Source organism: Lipophrys pholis, assembly GCF_963383615.2.
Source record: "Lipophrys pholis genome assembly, chromosome: 15".
Lineage (NCBI taxonomy): Eukaryota > Metazoa > Chordata > Actinopteri > Blenniiformes > Blenniidae > Lipophrys > Lipophrys pholis.
The window spans coordinates 4,682,510-4,708,265 of record NC_137642.1 but is presented as its reverse complement, the minus strand read 5'-3'; the positions used below and the strand labels follow the sequence as shown (position 1 = coordinate 4,708,265).

Here is a 25,756-nt window from a genome sequence, read left to right as displayed (position 1 = left end):
AGCGAGCCAGCTGAGGAAACGTCTCTCGCCACAATAACAGCAGCGACTCTGCTCAAGAAGTGTCTAAACCTAATCCTGAGCCCAACGTCACCCGAATATAATCACAGCTGTAAAACCACATCTGCACCCTAAACAACATGTAAACATAAGGTGCATTTTGGTGTAAAAAAAACAAAGATCAGTTCAGATGGTGTCACTTTGCCTAAAGGAGTGAGAGTGGCCACAAAAAACTCTTCTCAGTGACTTCAACGCTTCAGACAGTAAAGAATTTGCATACAATTGTTCTTCCCCCGTCACACCGTTATGGGAGAGTGACACAGCGAGAGCCACCAGAGATTTAATCTGGACACCCGTGTGGAGGCTCAAGGGGGAAATGAAACGTCCTGCAGGACAACGTGATTCTGAACTACTAAAGATGGAACAACAATGACACAACACAAAGTATAACAGCTTGACCAAAAGTTCAAAAGTAACATGGCCTTCAAGAGTCCAAGAAAATGTTCCTGTGCAATAAAAGGTCCAAGTCAGTGTTTATTTTGTGGGTTTTTTCCCTATTTGCAGGACAGACATCACCTGTTACACTATTTCATATCTCTTGGATGTGTGGAGGTTTCTTTCGTTTTAATCACAGGAGACAGTACACACATTAGAATTAGACATGAGAACCCTGATTTCAAGACAACAGTTCTAAACACTAGTTTTCAAGTTTTCAGTCCAGCTTTCACAAAATATCTGGCTGCATGTGAAGACTGGCAATGACATCGACATCAAATGAAAATAGAGAGAGAGGTGTCCAGTCAACGGTTACCAGAGCCCACTCAGTGTGTGTGTGTGTGTGTGTGTGTGTGTGTGTGTGTGTGTGTGTGTGTGTGTGTGTGTGTGTGTGTGTGTGTGTGTGTGTGTGTGTGTGTGTGTGTGTGTGTGTGTGTGTGTGTGTGTGTGTGTGTAGATGGGAGGGGAGGAATCTGTTCAGTCTTGGCCTTCAGGGTTCGAGTCATGATCACAAGCTGCAGCCGACCTCTACACTTCAGCCGTCCAAGTGTCCTTCCCCACGAGAGCTGACAGACTCCGGTCCGCCGTAATGAACCCGCTGAACCTCAGCAGAGCTGCGCATGTTTCAGCAACACCACAACGGAGGACAGGCAGACTACAGCCACAGCGACGAGGACTATCAATATGCCGAAGCTTTTCAGGCCAGCTGAGAGTCTTAGTGGTTGATTGAAAAAGTAAGGGAGAGTTTTCTGTGTTCACTCCAGACTCCAGGGGTGAATTTGGTATATATCCAGACGGAGCCCTTCAGTAAAGGGCTCACAGTTGCTCAAACTCAAACTCAAACTTTCAAAACGGTAATGAAATCAGTCGTTTGGCCTGTGCTGTAGTGGCAATAAAAGAAAAGGTGTGAATCTTTTCCGCTCAAAATCCACATGAAATACAACACTCAGCTAAAATATAGTCATGTATTCATTGAACACTGCTCAATGACAAACACCCTGTTTGCACAATCGACGAAGAATTGCAATGTTTTTTCTGTTTTCGACAGCAACGTTTCCAAAGTACTGAAAACTGTAGTTATCATGTACATAAAGATGCAAACAAAGAATAATATGATGTAAACCATCAGACACCTCTTGAACTGTCTTTCCTTGTCATACCTGTCCATTGTGTATCTACTGTTTGTCCAAAATGTAGTTTGATGCAGATGATGGTGTAATAAATGGTATTAAATGTATATAATAATTTGTAGAGTTGTTAAATTCTAAACTGTGTTGAGAAAATTCCCTGCCATTTTCACTGTTTCTGATCAAGTCGCACTATTGACTATTGCGTGTCCCTGTTTTGGGAAATTTTAGTTTTCCCCGTTTCCGTGGACACAGAGAGGGCTGGATCTGAAAAACCTTGGACTCTCGTCATGTAAACCAACAAAAACTTTCACTTGGAAATATAAACCAGCCAAAAGGGAAATAAAAGATCTCATTGCAGAGAGAAGTCCGGTCAATGAGGCACTGAAAACATGCTCCACACTGCGGACATCCTCCACCAGGGGTTTTTGGGTGAAGAAAGTGTCAGCTTGTGCATAAAATATATTAGAGCGTTCTGTATTTTTAGGAAGTTTTGCAAACTTTTGCTGGTATGGTCCAGTTGAGGGTACGTGGCCCCTGAACTGAAACCAGTTTGTCTCGTCTGTTTTTCAGGATAAAACCAGGGTATGTCAGCTGAAGCTTACAAACATAAATCTCCTTCAAAACGGTTTCAAACTGAAACGTCCACCTTTGGAGGGACGCATTCAGACTTCAGACCTGAATAAAACAGAGATGCTGTGGAATGAGCTCAGAGACGTTCACAGCAGAATCTGACGGCGGTCCAACCGTTGAAAATTGGTCAAAAAGTCCTCCGTCATTCGCTCATTATTGTTCAGGCGATGGAATCTCATTGGTCCAACACGTCACATTGATGGTTCAGCGCCAGCTGGGAAACATCACACATCATACTCGCCATCCCATCACCTTGTCTGTGTCCTTCGCATGAAATGTCAAAAAAGCAAACAAAGCCCAACAAGAGTCTTAAAAGTGGAATGTGATGAGTCAGTTTTTCCATTGTCTGCCTTTCCGTTTATCAGAGGCACACATAAACTGGATTTAAGGTTTATTAGCTAAGAGTCAGTCGTGACAGAGCAGCAAACGAAAGAGGAGCCAGCCTGAACTTGATTAAACTCAACCAAGTGTTTCAGTTCTGCACAAGTGAAAAAGGTGCTTACCAACCTTTCTTCCAGGGAGCGAACAGATCACCTCAACAGAAGGATGCACAACCACTCGTGTGCTTCGGATTTACCAAGATGCGACAGTGAAGCCAAACACTCGACTAAATTCTAAGAAGTGTCTCATCATGGTTTTGTTGACGTCCTATTATTGGACCATGACTCCAAAACGCATAGTACAGCCCCGTTTCAAGTGAAAACGCATCGTTTCTGCATTTTTGTTTCAGAAAAGTTTCACTTTACACAGCAACATTCTGAAAATGACGTCCGTTTACATGGCCACAGCAGAAACACTGAACAGCAGGGCTGAACAATTCATTGCATTTGCGATAATATCGCGATATAAAACGGAATTTTCTAATCGCAAGGGCTGCGATTTGACTGCCCAACTGATCTGGTCACATGACTACTTGCATGTCTTGCGCATGTCATGCACCCACATATACGTCATGAGCAAGCAGAGCAGAGCAGCAGTATTACTCCTCATGAACATAATTCGAAACGGCAGGTTGAAATAACTCAGGCCATAACGGAGTTCATAGCGAAAGATATACTACCCAATTAATAGGCTCGACATTAAGGACTGTCCGACTGTCCGGGGCTGGTAAAAGCTTTACATGGGCAAGTGAATCATCTGCCCAGCTTGCCCGAACAGGCTAGTGGTTTTTAGGGATGGAGCCGATCCGATCCGGGATCAGGTTCCGATATCAACGTAATTCACGGATCGGAAATTTCCGATCCAACCTGCGGAGATTTCTGATCCATGAAGCCTCGTCTGCTTCACTGTTACTGAAATGACTCCACAGTGTTTCCCTGCTGCTGCTCTGCTCGCTGGCTGCAAACTGTGGACTGGATTTCCTGAAGGGAGGCGGGTCTCAATGAGACGCAGAGTAATGAGTCAGGAAATCCATTCCACAGTTTGCAGCCAGCGAGCAGGCTAGGGAAGTAGCACTGTGGCTATCCAACTTTTCATGACATGTTGCTGTTTGGATGGATTTTACACTCAAAACACCACAAAGCAACACATCAACGTGGATGTTTGCAAAGCAGTTGTACAGCGAGGCGGTCGCTTTGTCAACAGACGTCACTGTTTTTAAACGCCAGCTCACCGAGGAGAACGGCACTGACCGCGGCATCAAAACAACGAACAGCCGCTCCTCCGCTGGAGCAGTGGATTCACACCTCCGTGAAGCTGCGTCCTACTCCACACTAAACTCCATGAAAATAGTCCTAATCATTTGTGTTGTGTTCGAGCTGGAAACACTGCGGTTCGTGCTGCGTTGCTATAGAATTTCCCCAGGAATTAATAAAGTGATTCTGAGGTTCTAAAGATAGAACTAGTTTACTATGAGATGATGACGTCACGTAGACCCACACATCGTCCAAATGGAACAAAAATACTTTGATCTATAATGTCCAGCAATGCATTAGTATAGTGACCAAGCCTGGGTTTACAGCTTTGATAAGCACAATAAACAAGCGGTTGGCTTGTTGTGGTGAACGCTTACAAGACTGCAAGTCACCGTATTTAGTAAGTTTACAACTGTAATTTAAGTAGAAGATAAATAAACTATCTTTCATATTGATACATGCTTCATTTGACTTTATCTTAACATAAGCCTCGCCTATAAGAAAGAACAATTTATGTATAATAAATCTGATATTTTTTATTACAATACTCATTGATTTATTGCTTGTTTGTTGAGAAATACATGAGAAGAGGACCTTGAAAAAATTATTGCATATTAAATCGCAATCGCAATATTGAGGAAAAAAATCTCAATTATATTATTTTCCAAAGTCGTTCAGCCTTACTGAACACACTGTAGTTAACATGCCAGGCCACAAGTTGGTGCTGTTTTTTGTTTTTGTATTGAAACCACACACACGTGCAGGAGGGATGGAATTAACTTTTTGGTCCACCAGCTACTGTGGATGGTACATTCTAGATCAGGGGTGGGCATTGCTGGTCCTGGAGGGCCGCAGTTATGCACGGTTTCTATGTGTCCTCACATCAACACAGCTGACAGCAATGATTGGCTCGTTATCAAACTTTCTGCAGAGCCTCATCGTGACAACTCAGGTGTGTTTGAGCAGGGAGACATGGAAAACATGCAGGCCTGCAGCCCTCCAGGACCAGGAATGCCCACCCCTGTTCTAGAATATACCAGCCACTCTACATTTTACCAGCCACTTGTATCTTTAAGTCTTTATGTGTAAAGTTACAGTACAATGTGTAGAAATATATTCTTCTTGCATAATACACACACACACACACACACACACACACACACACACACACACACACACACACACACACACACACACACACACACACACACTGTATAGTTCCCAATAGACGCGCAATGCGAGAGTGCAAGCCTATATACAGTATATATATATATATATGTATATATGGTTACAAAAATAAATGTTCTGATTTACTACAGATAAGCAGGATTACTGCTGCAGTAGGGTAAAACTAACCTGTCTCACGACGGTCTAATCCCAGCTGCTCAGGTTCCCTATTAGTGGGTGAACAATCGTACGCTTGGTGAATTCTGCTGCTGAACTGAGCTGGACATGATATTCATTGGTTGTAGAACTGATCTATAATGTCATTCATTTTAAGGAAATTCTCTATCTAAATCCTGGTTATCTTGACCAAATAAATAACTTTTTTCATCCGCTAATGGTTGACTGGTTGCAAGAAATCACATGGTTTGACTTTTTTCCATGATTTATTCAAGTCAAATCTAATCAATCTGTGAACCTGAGAGGATGTTGGAGGATATTGAATTTGAGAGGCCGTGTTAGGTCAGGCTCCTCTAGAAGAAGTAAAAGCTGGCTGCAGCTCAATATCAATGCACAAATAACATTCATTATACCTGTAGCTTACCCACAGTCAGAAATTAAGAGCTTTCGTTCTTTTAGTTGCTGCATTTGACTCCTGCGGCAGTTATTAACTAGCATTAGCCTGAAGTATGGGCTGGACCACAAAGACAGGGAAGTGGTCATCATCACATGGTGGCTCTATAGTGACATATAAACTAGGAGCAGCTCTAAATTGCAGTAGGTCACTGCTAATTCCTATTTTGTTGGTACCTTTTCTATTTGAACTTTGGGCCACAGATATCAGCGGTGCTTTGACTTCCAAAGAAAGAAGAAGACTTCAAACTACTAGAAATGTGTTTTTTCCAACTTTTAGGACACGTACAGTTCATGAACCCTGACAGATGGTTCGTTCCGTTTTTTCATGGGGTTCTCAATGCTATGCAATTAACCAAACTCAATTTAGATATTATACTATATGTGTGCTCGTACATCTTAGACTACATCAATCAATATTAGCAAATGTGAGGGCGACTATCAAGAAGGTACAGAAACAGGAGTACTTACACAGGAGTTTTTACACACAACAGAACTTTCAAAAATTCAGAGAAAAATTACATTTTACTCGTAATAAACCCCCAAAATAAATTCCAAGTACTTCAAACTGGACCAATCTGCTTAAAAAAGGAAAACAAGAGTAGATTAACTATTTATACAGCATTTATTGAAATACTTTACAGGTAAAATGTTTTAACCTGATCAAAATCTAAATTTATGGTTAAAAAAATAAAATGTTCTGACTTACTACAGATGAGAGAATTTACAGATGTGAGAGCAACTATAAGCATCTGTAACAGTTAATTTTTTTTCATATTTCAAAGCCAATTAAAGATCAATAGTCAAAGCAGAGAAGAAAGCAGAACAATGTTTGTGTGATTATAAGAGGTTTAACCCAGAAATTGAGTTTTTATCAATTTTACACACCAATTCAATCTTGTCTCATTTTATAAAACATCCTTTTGATGAAACATCCATCCACTGTTATTAACGTGTTAGTTTAGAAGAATTCCAAAGGAATGAGGAAGGTACCCATCTGGTCCCTGGCCTGATAAACGATGCGGAGCAGTTGGATGAACGTTGGACAGAGATTAAGGGATTATTCAGCTTCCAGCGGCTTCCAGCAGTTCACCCCAACCAACACAGAATCATTTTATTAATTTGTCAATGTTTGGTTGTGTGGCTGTTATCACAAAAATCAATTCCGCGTTTTCGTTGAATCCGCAATAGCTCCCATTCATGCAGTTGTTAGTGTTGAACTTAAAGTCAGGATCAATTTCAATGTTTATTTTTGGTATGAAAATGAGGATTTTGAACAGCTACACTGAGTGTAGGCTATTATAACTGTTTGAATTCAATGTCGTACCCCACGCATGTCATTTCATACCAGCTGTTAAGAGACATTTCGTACCTCAACGGTTGTTAATCTAATTGTGTTACTTTCTTCTGCCTATTTCCTTTTATATCCCAGCTGATTGTGGTGCTGTGGTTTTACCTTACCAAACCACTTTTCATTGATTATTCCTACAATTGAGGAATTGAACTACTTACTGTAATAAAGACATCAGTAAATGTCTCTCTTAATATATGTGTTTATAAATGGAAGTAGTTGTATTTATCCATATCATTTCATAAAGTACCTTGTATTTGCCCATGTTCATTATATTAGTGTTACCTTCAGAGAAATTATATATAGATATTTTCCAAGATATATTACCTGACCGCGAAGTATTTAATGTTACATAATCTTTAATATAAGCAAGCATCTTGGTTCAGCTATAGAACTAGAAAAGTTTTAGATTGCTAGAAATGTATTATTTATTTTCTTTGGCGTCCGAGCAACAAGCGACTTGAGAAAAAATGGATTTGGAAAAGGAGAAAGTAACTATAACATAAAAGGAACAGAAATCTTCAACAAAATAAATCAATTTAAGCCTAAAGTAAAAGAATGTTGAATTTCGGTGAAACAGGCCCAGTTATGAAATAATCTAGACAAGGAAGCAAAAGATTCCAAAACACACGCTAGATTTAAAAAAAGGTATTATAACTAGGTTTGTATTGAAATACAAAGAAATGACGTGGGAGAAAGTGTTTTGTTTGATTTTTTTAGAAATGTAACTCTGATATAAGTGGGAATGGCTGAGCAAGACATTCTGACTTTAAAGTCATTTTGTTTGCTTGATATTTGCTGTTTGGTTTTAATTTTCAGTGGAAAACGATGATTTGAGATGAAGGAAGGTGGGAGCATAACTCAATCCTCTTTCTGTTCCCCTTCATTCAGGAATTTCAAAACTTTTGTTCTGTATATTATGTTGTTTTGTTTTTTAGAATGAATGAAATAAACTGAACTAATCTTCTACATTGGAATGAGAAACATTAAAAGTCTGATGATTCCATCTCCGCTATCGTCTATTTTAGCAATTGAATTAGTCTGAACTCAATTCAATTTAGTTGTTGCTTGACCTGTAATGGCAACATGGTGGTTTTGATGTGATTGGTTAACTGAGCAAAACTAAAGTCAAAGTTTGCCATGTTGATGGAGTCAAGCTATTCCTTTTCAATTACACCAAATTGGGAGCAGGAAGCACAATTCATCAGTGTGTCTTGAGTTTTCTTTGTTTTCTCAGGACCACCCACACCAGAGGAAACCGTTCTCCACCAAGTTCGGCTGAAAAGTGAAATGAAGGCCAGAGGATTGTGCTTTTGGATGTTTACCAGAGGGCAGGAGAAAAGAATGTGATTCTATGTCCATAGTTTGAGTTCATCTATGCAGTGTAACCACCAATGAAGTCACATTGGCTACATCTGTGCTGATTTCAGACGAATTAGTCATTTAGAAAAATCACTTAGCTCATCGTACAGACCCAACTGGGCCAATGAATAATTCTTGATCTGATTATTGCCCTATTTTTGTATCCCTGCGATGACATAACCGTTCTGTTTCTAGAACCAATAGGGAAGTAGCTCCCTGTGAGAGATAAATCCTCTCGGTAAATTGAGAGCAGCTTTCGAGGACAGATCTGGTAGCAATTACTTGTGCCTGTGTAGAGAATAACAAAAAAAAAAACCCTCCTGACATTCTAAAGAAAGGCTTTCGAAACAAAACACAGAGAGGCACTCATTAACACCCTGGATAGCGTGGACGCTGCCTGGACTTTATGGATGTGTCCATCGCTGTGCCACCGGAGCTCGGAGCAGAAATATGGAGATTTGTTCGGAGCCACATTCACTAAAGTGGACGTAACTGTGTCTGATGGGACTGCACTTTCTCCAGGCGTCTGCAGTGACAGACAAAACAAACCAACACTCAGCCGCGGCAGGTGCTAATGGCAGTTCTGCGCCATATGTTGAAATTACTGGGAAAAATATCCCGCCATCATTTCGCTGATGGATGATGATAATCAGACAAATCACGGCACCACAGCCAGAAGTCTGCATTCCCCAGGCTCCAACCAAAGACAGAGCCGGCTTTATTTCCTCCGATGCTTTCAAAATGTCAGGGAACTGCTAAACAGCGCGGTCATCAACAGATGTGAGGCTCCGTTTCAATTGTGTGAAATCTCTGGTATTTTAACGCTCAGTTTGATGTGTGTAAAGTCCAGCACGTGGTTTTAAAACAATGACAGTCAGGTTTTTGAGAAGGATGATGGACGTACAGTATGAATGTAGAGATAGAAAGATGGATGGTTGAATCCATCAACTTCCCACAATTCAAAGACATCCTTGTTAGATTTATTGATGGCCGTAATTCATGGTTAACAAGCCAATGGATGATTGTATGAGCATCCTGTCCATGGTGTGACCTCTTGCCACCTACTTTGAGTTGATTTTTCTGGTATTATACATTCCAAAATCAACAACATGCAGTATTAGATGGACAATAGGTTGTGATAGTCTTATCTTGATTATTATGAACGTAATGAGCAGAAGAAGCGTTCCTACATCAGAGTTGTATTGGACCCAGAAACGGACAAAATGTAGGAAATCCAAGATTATTGATTTGCCTTTTACACAGTATCATTGCTTATTACTTCTGGTGTTGTATTTTATCATAAAATGAATGTGACATTCATTTTATAGAGAAAGCAAGCTTTCAGACAAGGTATAATAAGAATATAATGAAAAATTCGAAAATCTCTGGAACACTGGTTTAGCAAAAATACAATAGGGGCTGCTATTGTATTGATCGGGTTCCTGCGACAGTGCTCAAGGGGTTAACCAGGCTGCAGTCGGGCTTCTTCTGATTGGTCCAATATGTTGACATGCAGATAATGACTGCACAGTGTTTTGGAACAATGTATTACAGTTCAGTCAGTCTCTGTATATTGCACATATTGATATTGTGACAAATCTGTGATATGTTGGTCAGCCCTAAATAAAAGTACACGCAGCTAACTGGTGTAAAGTGATCGCCCGTCTCTGACCAAACAAAGCTTTACCAGCTTTGAAGACTCTGAGCTTGGCTCCCTTGGATTCAAGAATTACCTGCTGGTCCTGATGGATGGGACTGAATCGGTTATCTTTGCTCCCGAGACTCAGCACAGAAATCAGTAAACCTATAAAAATATGAGTTTATTCACAAACTTAGAATCCTACAAAACAAACAAGCACGTCGTTCAGAAGAAAGAGAAGAGAGACTGATAATTATAGGTAAATAAATCAAAACTCAACACTACCGATTAGTGGGCAGGAGGTAAACTCCAATTGTGAAATTAACCATCAAAAAAACTAAAATTATTTCCAAAACAGAGATTTCGACCAGAATTCGGGATTAGGAGACTCCGAAAACTCACTAAGTCACTAAACTCAGAAAATGCAACAATGAATAAACACTGTGGCTGCAGATATATAATGTCAAATCTTAACCAGCACTACACAATTAAACACAACCTGAAAAGGCAGAACCCGGACTGAGAATCTAACCTACTGGCTTTAGACGGACAACACCCAGTAATCTTCTTCTCTAGCGTTCATCCTCCCATCCTGTCAATATCTGACGCAGCAGATAGGTTGAACCAAATACTGTAAACTACACATGTTCTTGTCAAAGTTTTTCATTTCTTCTTGCTTGTTGATCGTTGGAGACAGGTTATGGTTTCATAATTCGGACACGGTGGTGGCGGTGGATCAGTTAGCAGAGGAAGTCGTCCTCTAAGCCCAAGAATAAAGAGTCCTTCAGCAAGACACTGAGCACCTCGCACTGCTGTAATGAGTGTGGCCATGACAGCACGTTGAGACGACTGCAGCAGGACATCCGTACTTATCAAGTAACCCAGCTTTAGGATTTACCTGTGACATCGTTTGATTATTCACATTTGACCGGTTGGTTGAGCATATTTGTTTGTTTCACCTGCTCAAGTAGAAACTTCCCACTGTGTCAGGAAGTGACACAGTTTTCCTGTCCGGGTCCGGGTCACACAGCGGTAGAACCAAAAGCAGATACTCACTGTTGCTGGATGTGCTGCTGGATGTAGTGAGGTCGCACGAACTGCGGGGCTGACTTGACGGTTAGTTTCATCTGGGCCATACTGCTAGCAGGAGCGGAAGCTGAGACGTAAGCGTTAGGAGACACTTGCTGAGGGATGGGCCGCTGGGGCACCACGTTGTGTCCGTTTGTGCGACCTGGCGTTTGCCCGTTGGTGGGAACACTTCCAGGTACCGCCGGGAAGGGGTGCGCGGCCACTGTCTTCTGCTCGCATGCCTTGCCCTTTGAGCCAGGTTTGCAGACACAGAGCTGAGGCCGGAGGCACATTCCTCCATTCTGGCACTGAGGGATGCAGTTGGCTACAAACCCAGCATACAGAGTAGAGAGAGAGAGAGAAAGAGGGGAAGAAGAAAAACAGAAGCATGAGGGTAAATGGCGATGGCGAGAGGTCACTCAAACCATATTCCAGCGAAATCAAGCAGCCACAAGAATACAGCGGACTTGGGTCATATCATTGGCGTAAGCAGATTCAGTCATAATCAACAAATTGAGTGGATAGGAATTTGAAAAATGGACCGTAAGCAGTGAATGAATGAATAAATGAATATCATCCAGTGAAGCAGATCTGAAATGTGTGTTTCTTTGATAGTTTTTCATTGTTAGATGGTCTCAGGAGTGAGCAACTACTTTTACCAAAGGGCCGTATGAAAAACTACTTCAAATTTGCTGAATCTGAATTATCTCTTGATGAAAAGCTTTTTTTTTATTATTATTATTTTCAGAGCGACTGTTGCTCTGTGTCCCTTTCTGTCTTCCCCAGTGTTTGTCTGGAAATCATCATTTTTTTTTCTGAATGTCAAGTTCAGTAAATCAGTAAATAGAAACTATATTTGTTTCAAATTTTTTATTTTTCCAAGGCTCTGACTAGACCCAACCCACCATGTGATAATGCCCATTTTAAATGTAATAAAGCCAATAATAACAGTAGTTTTCATTTGATTCAGGATTGCCCCCTGAGGGCCGGTCAAGCTTATAATTAAAAATGCATCAATCTCATAAAACCTTGATACCATGTAGTGTTAGACTATGAGTACTACTTCAGGCAATTAATGACAAAAAAAACAACAAATCTCATCATTCAGGCAAACTGAAGAGACATCTTCAGAGGTTCCTTTGTTTGACTCCAAAAGACCATTCTTGTCAAGTTTTGCTTTCAATGACAAAATTGGCAGCAAAAATAGACTTGAATTTTTATTCCGAAACAATTCAGCTGCAAGAGAAGATAACGTTTAAAAAAATTAAGGACTTTTTACTCAGTAGCTACATTTAGATAAGAGCAACTTTGATACCATCATCAGAGTATTTAACAAATATTAAAAGGTTGGGTCTGTATTATATCCCCAGTAAATTCATATTTGGCTACTAAATTGTTGAGTTTTGATAAGAAATGTGATTGATTAGAATGTAAAGATTCACATTTTAAAATAAATAAAAAGCTTGATTCGATAATGAAACCAAAGAATTAGAAGATGAACTAAATGAGCTGTTTTAATTAAATTTTACAACATCTCCATAGTAACTGAAATACTTTATTGATCCACTTTGGGACTTTTTTTTTCTCTGCATTTAACTCATCCTATTCATAGTTAAATTTAGCCACGTGCAAAGTGGAGTGGTGGTCAAGTGCCTTGCTCATGGACCCACAGTGTAACCTGCAGACTGAGATTTGAACCAGCAAACTAGTAAACACAGTATAGTTTCTCTACCCACAAGGTCACCATGTTCCCATAATTAGGGCATCTACTGTCTGTAATTATTACCCATATTGAAAACACTGGGTTGAAATACCTCAGTCTACGAACGGCCTGGAAATCAGCTATTTGATCACATCCCCTTCAACACCTGATCCACTTTGAAGCTCTAATCTCAAATGTAACAGTGCATCAGGTTTTCCTTCAATAAACTCATGAATACTTGAATTAATATTTTACTGTGTTTGTTCAAGGATGGGCTTATTCTGGGCGCTCAATCAATCAGGCCATTTTTAGGATCATTAACAACATAGTGGATTATTCCTGACTGTTAGTGAATTGATCCAATCCAGATTCTTATTGTCCCAGTAGAACGTGAGTGTGTGTGTGTGTGTGTGTGTGTGTGTGTGTGTGTGTGTGTGTGTGTGTGTGTGTGTGTGTGTGTGTGTGTGTGTGTGTGTGTGTGTGTGTGTGTGTGTGTGTGTGTGTGTGTGTGTGTGTGTGTGTGTGTGTGTGTGTGTGTGTGTGTGTGTGTCCTGTCATGTGCAGGCTGCAGATTACACACTGGAAGTGGTTCGGTTAGAAAAGCATGACGTCCTCCGAGTCCACTGTGAGGAAATCAACCTTTACGACACGCACACAAAGTTATTTTAGGTGATGTGGATGATAGCTGGCAATATTAGCGGCTTTGAGCCTCGTAAAGTGTGACGGTAATAGTTCCAGTCAGAGGTGGAAATCAAATGCTCGTGCTTTGATGGTCTTTTAATATGTGACTGTAAAGGAGGTAATGTGCTGTGAATCATGGCTAACTTGACAGTGGAGCTCTGAATCAGCAGCTGCACTGTACAGAGGCACTGACAGCCACGGGAACGTGGTCACGTTCCTTCCAACAGATTGGATCAAGTAACCATAGGTTAAGTGTTTTTTAAAGCAGAAAGCACGGTGATGGGGGGGTTGGCACTGTTGCCTCGCAGCAACAACTGACAGCATCCCAGTGATGGACCGTCGATGGAGGACCGAAACATAGATATATTTATTATAGATGATAAAGACTCACCAAGGAATAAGAGTAACTCGGCCAGAGATGAGGACACTGAACAGACGGACTAACAAAGACACAAGAAAGACTGAGACCTTTGCACACACATCAGGAGACAGAACTTCATGAGACACAGGTAGAAACAATCAAGTGAGACGCATGAAGTATTTCACAGACAGACGCTAAGGCTATGAGAGCAATACGGAACATGAAAACACACCACGCCGAGGGCAACCTAAAACATGAATGGAAAACATGAATTTGACCTAAGGAATCCTAAAACCAGAACCATAAACAACAAGATGACAAGATGAAAGCAGGAACACAGGGAACCATCAGAGGATGAAACAAGACGCAAAACAAAAAGGGGCCATGACAAGTTTGCATAAAACAAGTATATATATATATGTATAGACGGATGGACGGAGGGATACTAGAAGTCAAATCAATTGTCCAAACTAATCTCCAGTGTCACCCAACAAACCTTTAGACACAACAAACTTTTTCTATATCTTACAATTGCTGATGAATCAAACAAAAGCTTTTGAGATACTTGAATGCTTCACTTTAGCCACATAGTGCCACTACATTGGCTAAGTTGTCATAATATTCCAAAAATCTAAATGTGCATTGAACTCTCTTATTGAAGAAAGTTTAGTGTGTGTGTGTGTGTGTGTGTGTGTGTGTGTGTGTGTGTGTGTGTGCGTGCGTGCGTGCGTGCGTGCGTGGGTGCGTGCGTGCGTGTGTGATCTTCTCTTAACTTCCTAGGTTTAATCAAACATATCTGAGCATGTATGGACACGTGTGCACTGGGTGCAGTATGTAAACTTCCGCCATGTTGTCTACAGGAGAGACTTTGTAGTCGATAAATGGATGCCCCTGTCAGCTGGCTGGGGAGAGCTGGGCTTTGTGTAATTACAGCTTTCTGCTGGTCCTTTCTACATACACACACAGAAAAAAAAAACCTGCAGGCACACACAGATGCACATGAGCTCACAATGCTGTGACTGGGTTCAGTACAGATGCTTTTGATAGCGACATCCACCTTCTACAGGGAGTTTATCACAGCTGGCTGTGGGTGAACTGCAGTGAGCACAGTTGCTACCCCCTGAAGATTTCCTGTCACCCAGGATACATTTCTAAAACAAAGAAAATGAGACCGGTTTGAACATGTAAAGTAGTTTCACCAAGACCGAGTCATAACTTTTGCTGTGAGGTCGACTGTGCTCAACACTGCACCACTGTGCCACCCGTCCAATAAAGGTCAAATTTGGCATCAATATACAGACCAATTGAAAGCCAGACTGCAAAATGAATTAGCTTTCAGGAGATAATATGAAGACAAGTACATTGATTTTCAGCATTTTTTTTTCGTTGTGAAAATCTACTTTTTCTTTTTTTTTTTATTTCACCTCAGGGTGCAAATCTACTCAGAAGTCAGATAATCTTACCACGTGGTATTAAACTCTGCTTTGAAACCCCAGTGTCATTCAAACTATTGTGTATCATTGTCCCGTTTTCCCAATCCTTTTATAGTAAACAGTAAACAATTTGATCTGGACCAGAGTTGTCTTCAGGGAGCTACTGGGACAGACCGTTTCCTTTGGGCATCTTCAAGCTCTGAACCGGATCTAACAAGCGAAATCTGGTCCCCTTGAAAACGTCCATCTTTGTTCTCTTTCCAGCAGGTGGGGTGAGAAAACGTGACGTAGAGAGCAATGCATTCTGGGTAGTAAACAAACAAAACTAACCGCACAAATCAGAAGAAGCAGACGCCAAAAGAAAAAGTTAGAAAATATCTGGTGGGCAGACGTGGAGTAGTGAGGAAGAAGTAGAGAGAAAGGCGCTCATTGATATCTGGTCAGACTTATATCGCGGTTGTTAGCTAATATTAGCCTAGCCACCACGGGCCAAAGTGGCAGGACTTCCGGACTTCCGCTTTTGGTCTGGACCAATCAATGAGTTTATTCTTCACTTCCTCTCCGGTCAGTGTTTGTTTTGGATGACAGCGCCCCCAAACCAGCAGCTGTTGTAATAGTGTGACATTTTCAGGTGGTTTGAGCCGGTTCCAAAAGTGCTGCTTGAACGCCCCCCCGTCCCAAGTGAACCGAGTCCCGGACTATCCAAATGTGAAAGACCCATACATCGTATACTTGGCTTGTCCAGTGAGCCACCTAAAACTGTCTCACCCAGCCAGGCTTGTATTCTGGGTGAAACCAATTCTAGTTACAACCTTTTCAAGATACACAATAAAAAGTCAACATCTCAACATACCAACTGTCTATGGATTGTGGGAGGAAAATGAACAACATGTATGTATGTATATGCGTGTGTGTGTGTGTGTGTGTGTGTGTGTGTGTGTGTGTGTGTGTGTGTGTGTGTGTGTGTGTGTGTGTGTGTGTGTGTGTGTGTGTGTGTGTGTGTGTGTGTGTGTCACCCTGTGGGTGAGTCACCGCCCCACTAAGCTTGTTAAGCTAATTAGTGGCTTCACGATTTGAAGATGATTAATGAAGAGGGAAACGTAAAGGCTGCTGAAAGACTTCAGCTGGCATGAAAAAAGTCCCCCCCTCTGAGGCTGTCCACATTTCTAAACTGTTATTAAAAAGAGGGATCTGGTCCCATCTGTACTTCTCTGCTCTTTGTGTGATGGATGAGGTGCAGCTTGACTGATGATATATCTCTGACACCACCCTGTGTAACTCAATGAAAGCCTATGACCACAAGCTTGCTGTATTATTTACATTGTTTTTCTTCTTTGACAGCAGAGAGTTTCATTGAGCCTAACCATTTGCAGAGGCACTGGTAAACACTCATGTTTGACACACCTCGGGAATCCTGCTTCAGTAGACTGAAACACACAGGTGGACAAAAAATAAATACAAAATCAACCCTGGAATCGCAGTGTGCCACAGTATGCTCATGCAGATTGAACCTCGCAGGTGTAACACGAAGCACTGGAGCAATCCAAACAAAGAAGTCGGTGCAATTCCTCTTCACAATCAAGATTGAGCCTCAGTTTATTATGGAAAATAGTGAATAGATTTCAGTTCGATATTGTTTTTCCACCACTTGAGCAGCACCCAAAGTGCTTTAAGCTGTTAATCATGTCCACCCATTCACACACACATCCACCCTGCCTTAATTCTGTTGCTCAACGAAACTTGGACAAGTGGACGGCTACGGAATCAAACCTGCAACAGTCCCACTGAGAGACGACCTGCTATATACACACCTTCTCTAATAGCACAGCAAATTAACAACCCAGTTTGGTCTTGCAGTTCTGTTTGATGTGAGAGAAGGAGGAAGACCTAAAACTGAGCGGAAATAGACCAAAGTTTGACATTTTGCGACAGTCCATGTGGAAAACCCAATCAGCACTGACAAGTGCTTACTGTTCAGAAGAGGGGAAACCGTGAACCAGACATAGAGTGCTGGTCCAACTGTTGGAAAGCTTTCTGGTTGAAAATGGTAGTCTCCAGTCTGGCAACTAGTCCAAGGTGTATATCCCTATTGGCCGTCAGCTGACACAGATTCAAAGCCTCTGCTACTCACATAGGCCAGTGTAACTTTCTCCATGCTGACACAATCAATGAAAGATGCCTTTGGATGTGTTGAAGAAGGAATGTAAACCACACCTTCCAAGGCAATAAACTCATCTCTTTTTCATGTTCTTTCAATTTAAGAACTTTAATGTCTGTTAAGCAGGATATCTAAGTAAATTAATATGGTTGAAAGATCTAAGTGACTGGAGCTCTTCACTGTGTAACCAATAAGCTGTTTCTGTGTGAATACTCTACTGTCAGTCTGAAGTAGATAGACGCATGTGGTTCTCATTGGAGGAAAAGTGAATATTGATATTAACTGCCTCATAGTGAGGAGGGTTTACTCCAGGTTCTCTTGTTTCTTCCCAGAAACAGGTTGACTGATGACCCTAAATTGCCATAGGAGGGAATTTGAGCGGGTGTGACTGCCCAGCTTAGGTAGCTGCAGCGCCCAGCATCTCTGAGATGCATAAACCATGTAAAAGAGGAATTTATGAATGAAATAAATGATAAACTATAAATTAACTGATATGATAAAGGACCATCACCAGGGTTTACAGAGATTGGCGAGAAACAGATAAAATATCCAATATGCAGCAGTTCTCCATGATGAAATGCCAGAGGTCGAAGGAGACTGGACAGACTGGTTGGAGATGATCGCAACCCAACAAGAACTCAAAGAACCTCTGGCTCCAACCTGCAGTTAAGGATGCACTGATCCACATTTTTTCACTTCTGATCCGATCCCGATATCGAAACTATTCCAATACCAGAGATATGTTTGCTTTAATATTGTTATTATCATTATTGTTGATTTTATATGAGGCTGGAATGAACTCCTCTCTACAGGCAAGTATGAAATGTAGGAATGTATGCATGTATTCTCTCAAAAGGCAATTTGAGGTTAGTATGAGGAAGAAAAGGACGCAGTACAAACTATTTTTGTTCCATTTGGACAATGTAGGGGTCTGTGTGACTTCATCATCTCATAATAAACTAGTTCCATCTTTAAAAAACTTTATCAAGCCCTGGGCTAATTCTTTAGCAACGCAGCACAAACAGCAGTGTTTCCAGCTCTAACCTGACTCATTACTCCACGTCTCATTGAGACCCTCCTCCCTTCAGGAAATCCAGTCCACATTTTGCAGCCAGCGAGCAGAGCAGCAGCAGGGAAACACTCGTGGAGTCATTTCAGCAGACAGTAACGCACAGACATGGCTCATGGATCAGAACTCTCTACAGGTTGAATTGGAAATTTCCCATCCATGAATTATGTTGGTATCGGAACCCGATACCGATACTGGATGGGATCGGCCCCATCCCTACCTGCAGAGGACAGAAGAGCATCTGTGAGCTTTTCCAACAGGCTGAGGCTTGAAACTCTATTAATACTCTTTAGTATTAATAGACCATCACTGAAATCCCACAGCCCACGTGAATACTATTGCTGACCATATCCATCCCTTTAGGACTACAGTAGTACCATCATCATGGAGACTTCCAGCAGCACAGCACACCAGATCAGTCTCACACTGATTTCTTGAACTTGACAAGGGGTTCAATGTACTCCAGTGACCTCCAGTCACCTGATCTCATTTTGACAAATCTGCAGCGACTGTGTGACTTCATCAATGTCAATATGGCTGAAAATCTCCAGGTAAAGTGTCCAGCCGTCTGATGAATATATGATACCGAGAACTAAAGCAGTTCTGAAGTCAAATGGTGGTCCTGCTGACAAGGTGCACCGAATAGATTGTCTAGTTACTGTCAAATCTCTTCGGACAGAACCAGGCAGTACCAGTGGAACCAAGCATAAAGTATAGCTATTTCCAGCACAATATATATTTTAACAGTACCCACAGCGTGTCCCGACTTTCAACATCTAATATCAGTTGCGTTACACCCATCTTCCATGAAGTGATTACCTCAGAGCATGAACTGACATCATTGCTGTTCTTCCCCCCCAGAGCGGACTTACGTTAGCGTTGTGAAAGCAGCCCACGGTGCGCTTTCATTGGGTGAAACCTTTTTTGCTTTCTTTTCTGACTAACATAAATAGCCACCCCACCCGTCCTGGCCCGGAGCTGAGGCTGCCATCTGTTCCACGAGCCCCCCCCCGCTCTCTCTCTCTCTCTCTCTCTCTCTCTCTCTCTCTCTCTCTCTCTCAGCCACTCGCTGTGGTCAGCTACATAAGCGCTCCATTCTGTGACAAGAGTGATGGAGTAAGTGTTGGTAATTTACTTGTTAGCCGGTTACAGGAAATAGATCAGTCATGCTGATGCCCTTGCCCCGTTTGATCAAACTATGCTGGGCCTGGAGCCCGGGGAGCCCCCACCACACCCCTTCCCAGGGCTGCTGCAGGGGTCTGCAAGAGTTAAGAATACTGTGTGTGTTTGTGTGAATCCAAGGTGGCAGTGACTGTGAGGCATAATGATTTTCTTTGTGTCATTGCCTCGATGCAGGTCTTTAAAAATGTAACGCGGAGGAAAGAAAATTGCTCCGACTTTATGAGCAGCAGCAACAGCCTGTTTAAGCTTGCATGTGGCTGGCACAGATGTTCACTGAATTCAGAAGCAGGTAGCAGTGGAAAGATACGACATGGATATACGAGATATTGAATTCCATATTATCTGAGTCACCGTGAGGCCTCAGAGTTCAGATCAAGTCTGATAAGACGGTCTGCTGGAAATCTGTGGGCCTCACAAGTCCTCTGGGTGAGCGATGCTCTTATCTCTCTTCCCTGGCCGGCAATGACACAAGAGAAAACCTTTCTGAATAAACGTCCTGGTTCGTCACGGTACTGACTTTAATTTGACTTGCTGTGGTGTACTTGTGGAAAATGGCAATCGAAGTCTCTCACAGGACAATTTTGCTGATTGGCAAGCATTGATCAATGTCTTGTTGTGGGGCACAAGGTCAATAACTATGTGCAAAGAGTGCTGAACCCCAACAGCAACAGAGTCTGCCAACAAACTCTTCTTTTGACCGAGGTCATGTACACCCCAATTTTCTATCTATTGGATGAGACTGGTAAAATGAAAGTATTATAACCTATAAATATTTGCAGTGTTAACAAGATTTAGGGCAAAAACACTTCCTGAAAATGTCCAGAGCGATCCACTTTTTAATAAACATCACATAAAAAATACCCAAAATATTAGATTTTATAAACTGTAAGCTGTAGTTTACACACATAAATTCCTGTGCACACAACTTTTGTCTTCCATTCATCCATCCATCCATCCATCCATCCATCCATCCATCCATCCATCCACCTGTAATAGCAGGCCAAGGGGGTCTTTAGCCAATACAAGCACCAGGATAAACTCTGGATTCAAAACATTGCATTCTGTTCATGTGTAGACTTCACAATGCTTTCCAAGTTATCTGGATGTTGAAAATTCTATATTTGTGAGGGATTTTATTTTGTGGGGGGGGACTCATAGCTTCCAGGTGTGTCGTGAACTTCTGGCCCAGCTGTGCATTCTTTGCATTTTTGAGCAAAAGCAGCCTGTTCTCATCTGAAAAACCACTGCGTCCTTTCTCCACACCGAAGGAAAGAAATTATTGCTCGACGGGGGAAGCAAGCGCACAAATCTTATCTCGGAAAATTAGCCCCTGCTTGTGACAAAGAGCTCCGCCAAAGCTGGAGAAACCCGCCTGCCGCAGGCTGTTAGCTCGCGCTGCAGGGAGCCTTTCCATTGTGGAGAACTAATTCAGAGAGCTCATATCTGCTGCGCTGGTTAAGTGGGGTGAGCGTGCACAGCGTCCCAGCACAATACCAAGAGCCTGTCACATTGTAATCGACTTGACCCCCCAACTGGCCTATGAACTGAAACGTCAGGCGCGCGGCTGAATATTTATCCTCTCCGTTAACTAGTGTGACACCTGCCTTCAGCACACAGCCTCCATGTGTCAGAGCTGATGGAGGGAATAATGAGCTGTGATGGCCAACGAGCTCCAAACCACTGGAGTCAGCATGGTGCCAGGTGTTCTCCTCACCCGCCCACATGAAGAAAAGACTTTAGTGTTGTGAGGTAAGAAGCAAACGTGTGTAAGGTCTATTGTACTGTCACATCTCTTTCTGCTATTCAGCTTTAGAACTTAACAGATTTTTCATTTTGTCTGTTATTGTTGCAATGTTCTTGTTTTTTTCTTTTTGAATGGGACACTCACTGAGTTGTTTCAATGTGCTATATGAATGAAGTATTGCCTTGTCTAGCAAGTATAAGAAAGAAAAAGCATAAAAAAAATCCCTTCCACTGCTTCAAGGAGGGCCTTTGTCCTTTGTACACATTAAAATCTGACATTTTACAGATCCAGAGAGAAGCTGATCTTCCTGACCAATTGTTCACAAAGTAATGTTATTATTCAGTGATGATGTATCGAATCCCAGGTCCAGGCGTTTCCTCATACACCTTGAGTGCTTTGGAACAAACATGATTAGCACCTCCACTGTTTACTAAGAATGTAGAAAATAAATATACCAACAAATCTGAAGATCTGATCTGTTCAATCATATAGATCATATTCCTTGTATGATTTCTTCCAAAATAAGTACTTTTTGAAGGAAATGCTAGAAAATGGGAAACAATGGTTATTGATATTGACATTGGGTGTTATTTTTGTAGTATTTATGATGAAGGCAAGATTATAAAACAACTATTAATCAGTGCAACATATACCCAGTGTGTCTTCTAAGTCATATTTGATGTACTTTGTTAATGTCACACAGGAGTAGTCCATAATGTATAGGGAATTTTTAAAGAGGTCATTAAAGTCCATTTAGATGATGTTATAACAAGAAATTGTGAAATAATGCATGATTTGGCTGAGTTTTATGTCATTTTGAGAGATTTTATTGCATAATGGGACACAATGCAGTATCATTCTACTCATTTTAAAGTCTAGAAGTGAATCAATGTCCTTCGATAAAGCCTTGGCACACGTTATAGTCCGTGCTCTGCAAAGAGCTGTGACGCTTCACCTCACTGCGGTTAAAGTGCTAATGTGGAAGAAGGTGGTGCATGATATTAGCAGAAACATTAAACATGTTCCCTATCCATCCATCCATCCATCCATCCATCCATCCATCCATCCATCCATCCATCCATCCATCCATCCATCCATCCATCCATCCAGCCATCCAGCCATGTTTTCTGGATTGTTACTGGAAGTTTTTCTGTTTCAAAATGACAAACCTGACAAATCACACCTGGAACATCGTCACCAAAACACTGAACAGCTACTTGACACAGTAATAAAATCGTATCTTTAGTCAGGCAAGTGTTGGAAAACTATCAAAAATCGCCTTCATCGCCATCACCATATTTATAAAAACTATGAACAATGACTTTCTTTGATGAGAAAACAAAAACTTCACCAAGGGCTGCACAGTGTATTCTGTTGCAAATGACTGACTGAACTGTAATCGATTACACGTTTCTATCCACTGTGTATTTGACCAATCAGATGGAGCCTTACTGCTGAAGATTGTGTTGACAATTGACAGTCATGTCACTTCATTACATCAAACCCAGTAGCCACAGGCAAGAAACACAAACAATCATGAAAGAAATCACTATAAACAATAAAGTCACCATAAAGTCTCTCTTGGAGAAATGCTGCTGGTGGAAAGTGGAAATGTGACCAAAAGAAGGGAAAAATAAATGCAGCACGGTTCTATCAGGTGAAAATTGGGTTGGAGAAGAGAGATGAAGTACAAATCCCAAAGCTCAAATACATTAACATCATCAACTGAAACGTCTCAGCTCATCTCAAGAGCGTAATACTTGTTTAATACCATGCAACACTAGAGCCACGTCAACACAGTCCGGACTCCCCAGCATGAATTGTTATTCAATTAGCACTTGTCTTCTGTGGTTTTCATCATTACTAATTCTGGATTCACTTGTCCCTCGGTGTCCTGATTACAGCTTCCCTCCTTAATCGTATCCACTTGAGTGTCATTAGCTGTGAGCTCCGTCCAGAACCTGAGTAGTAAACTGAGTGGCCGTCGCTCCCACTTCATCTTGTTTTCTGTGAAGCACACCGCTCAATCTTAACAGAACTCCTTGTGTATTTCTGACCCTGCTTTTGATTCCAGCTTGTTTCTTGGACCGTATTTTGTCAATTCTCTGGTTTCTGGCTCTTGCCTGTTGACCACAATATTTTTGGACATAAACCCTGAATTTTGCACTCTGTCTGACGAGTCCCGTTAAACTTACTGCCCGCTGGCCAAAAGGAGGGTCGAGTATGGCTGAAGACATTACAAGGTCTAAAAACTACATTGGAAATGATGTCAACATTACTGTGAAGAGAATCAGCGTGGCCAACACAAATATAGACTGCACCTTATTAAAATACATTTCACTTTCATAAAATGTGAACTTTTTCCAAAAGGTACTTGTTCTTCTTTTGCACTGATCCAATGGAAAACCATCCTACCTGTCTGGCCAAACTGAGATCAAACCAGGCTGCATGTGAGCCCCCCCCCCCCCCCCCCCCCCAGACACACGCACGCACACACACACACACACACACACACACACACACACACACACACACACACACACACACACACACACACACACACACACACAAGTGTTTTCTGCCTTCTATGATGTGGCAGCCACACGTCCAACACATAACACACAAAACTGAAAGTATAAAAAAAAAACAAGAAAAAAAAGCAAAAGTCATTCAAGTCACTTATTATGACTTTTACCTTCCATTAAAAGTGAGTACTCATTACTTATCAGACTAGTTGAAAAATCTGTATTACTACCAGAAAACCCTGTTGTACAAAAACAAATATTCCCGTGGTAAAAATGTGAGAAGTCAAAAAAAACAAAACATGTAATCTAAAAATTAGAAGGAGAAACAATATATAAATACTTTTAATCAACAAATATATGATGAGGACAAAGTCATTTGTGTTACATCTGTACGAACAAGGCCCAACTACAAATGGTGTGTATGAGGGGGAAGTGAAAGAATTTGTAAGATCAAATCTAAAAGCACAAACAGATTAACATCCAATCATCAAGTTTTTAAAGATTTTCATTGACATTGCATGTTCACCTTAGATCGTGCGGCTCTAATGTCTGGACTACCTTCAGGAGATCAATGACACAGCTCAGATTATTAACAGGGACTTGTCGGATTAGGATCCTTCAGATGAGCCTGTGTTGAGGCGGCACTGAGCCTGAGGTGAATGAAACATGAGCTGCACCCAAGACAGGATTGGACTTTTATGAGCTTCATATTAGAAGACACTGACCTGTTTCAGAATGCTTTGATCAGCCTCGCTGGGCTGGACCTGGATGGGCTCCTGATATTTTTACCGGTATATTTTTGATACTACCACTCGGTGAGAAACTTGAGCCTGTCAGTTCCTGCGACGCTTCTCGATCTTAAGTCTAAAGCGTTGGCGTGTGAACACATGAAAATGCAAACTTAAGTTGGCCGTTCCTTTACACAGCAGCTGCGTTTCAAATGTCTGGAAGTGTTTTCCAAATGCCCCCGTTCCTGTCGCTGTGGTGATGGGGACAACAACAACTTTTCTGAAATGCAGTTACTACCATCACCTTCACCAGTGGAGACATAGTTCTTACATACAGCCGATTGGGCCTATATGACGATGGATGTTGAATTTTTACAATGTACTGCTCTCTGTGTACAAGCATGTGTGGTTGCATTCTGAAGAACACAGCACCAACTAGTGGTCTGAAATAGAAACTACGGAGTACACGGTGCTGTCTGCACATGAAAATCTTCTGAAACAAACTGAAAATCGATGTTTGGCAGAACCCGCCGCACCCCCGGGGGTGAGAGAGTCCAGATTCTAACCCAGCATTCTGTCACACGTGAATATGCATACCTCAAATCAAACCGAAATATGTTCACACAGACACCTTTGTTTTCATTTCCAAAAACCTTTCTCTCCACACAAAATAAATAGGTGAAAAAACTCTGTACAGTTTATAGTATTTTACACATCAAAACACAAACGATGGCAACTCTAGATGCACAAGCCATGAAAGTCATTACTGTGGACTAATGGTGAAGTAGAATTAGTCAAACACAGTCTTTGTTGGCATGGTAACAGTAACCGTCAAGAGAAGGCGCTGACATTTTCACATTTATCTCATTCTGGAAACCACTTTCAAAGATGTGCAGGTTCAATCCAATCAAAATCTTAAGCCGACACATCCAAGCCCAATTATGGCACATAAGAAACCAAGAAAAGAGCCGTTCCACTGCCAGCTGCTTTGAGTCAAAAGGTTTTTGTATGTTGTTGGGAGTTAGTGGGACCACCAGCTTCATGATGATGTTTTAACCGTCAGCAGCCTT

At 41.6% G+C, this 25,756-nt stretch overlaps 1 protein-coding gene across 4 annotated transcripts in view; it reads right to left on the bottom strand.

The window, feature by feature from the left end:
* ltbp1 (latent transforming growth factor beta binding protein 1) overlaps positions 1 to 25,756 on the bottom strand; it is a 134,299-nt gene that overhangs the window by 94,740 nt on the left and 13,803 nt on the right. For all 4 annotated transcript variants that reach the window (XM_080482233.1, XM_080482234.1, XM_080482236.1 and 1 more), the window contains exon 3: positions 11,092 to 11,428. In XM_080482233.1, the coding sequence (XP_080338359.1) occupies positions 11,092 to 11,428 (337 nt within the window). The remainder of the gene's footprint in view (positions 1 to 11,091; positions 11,429 to 25,756) is intronic.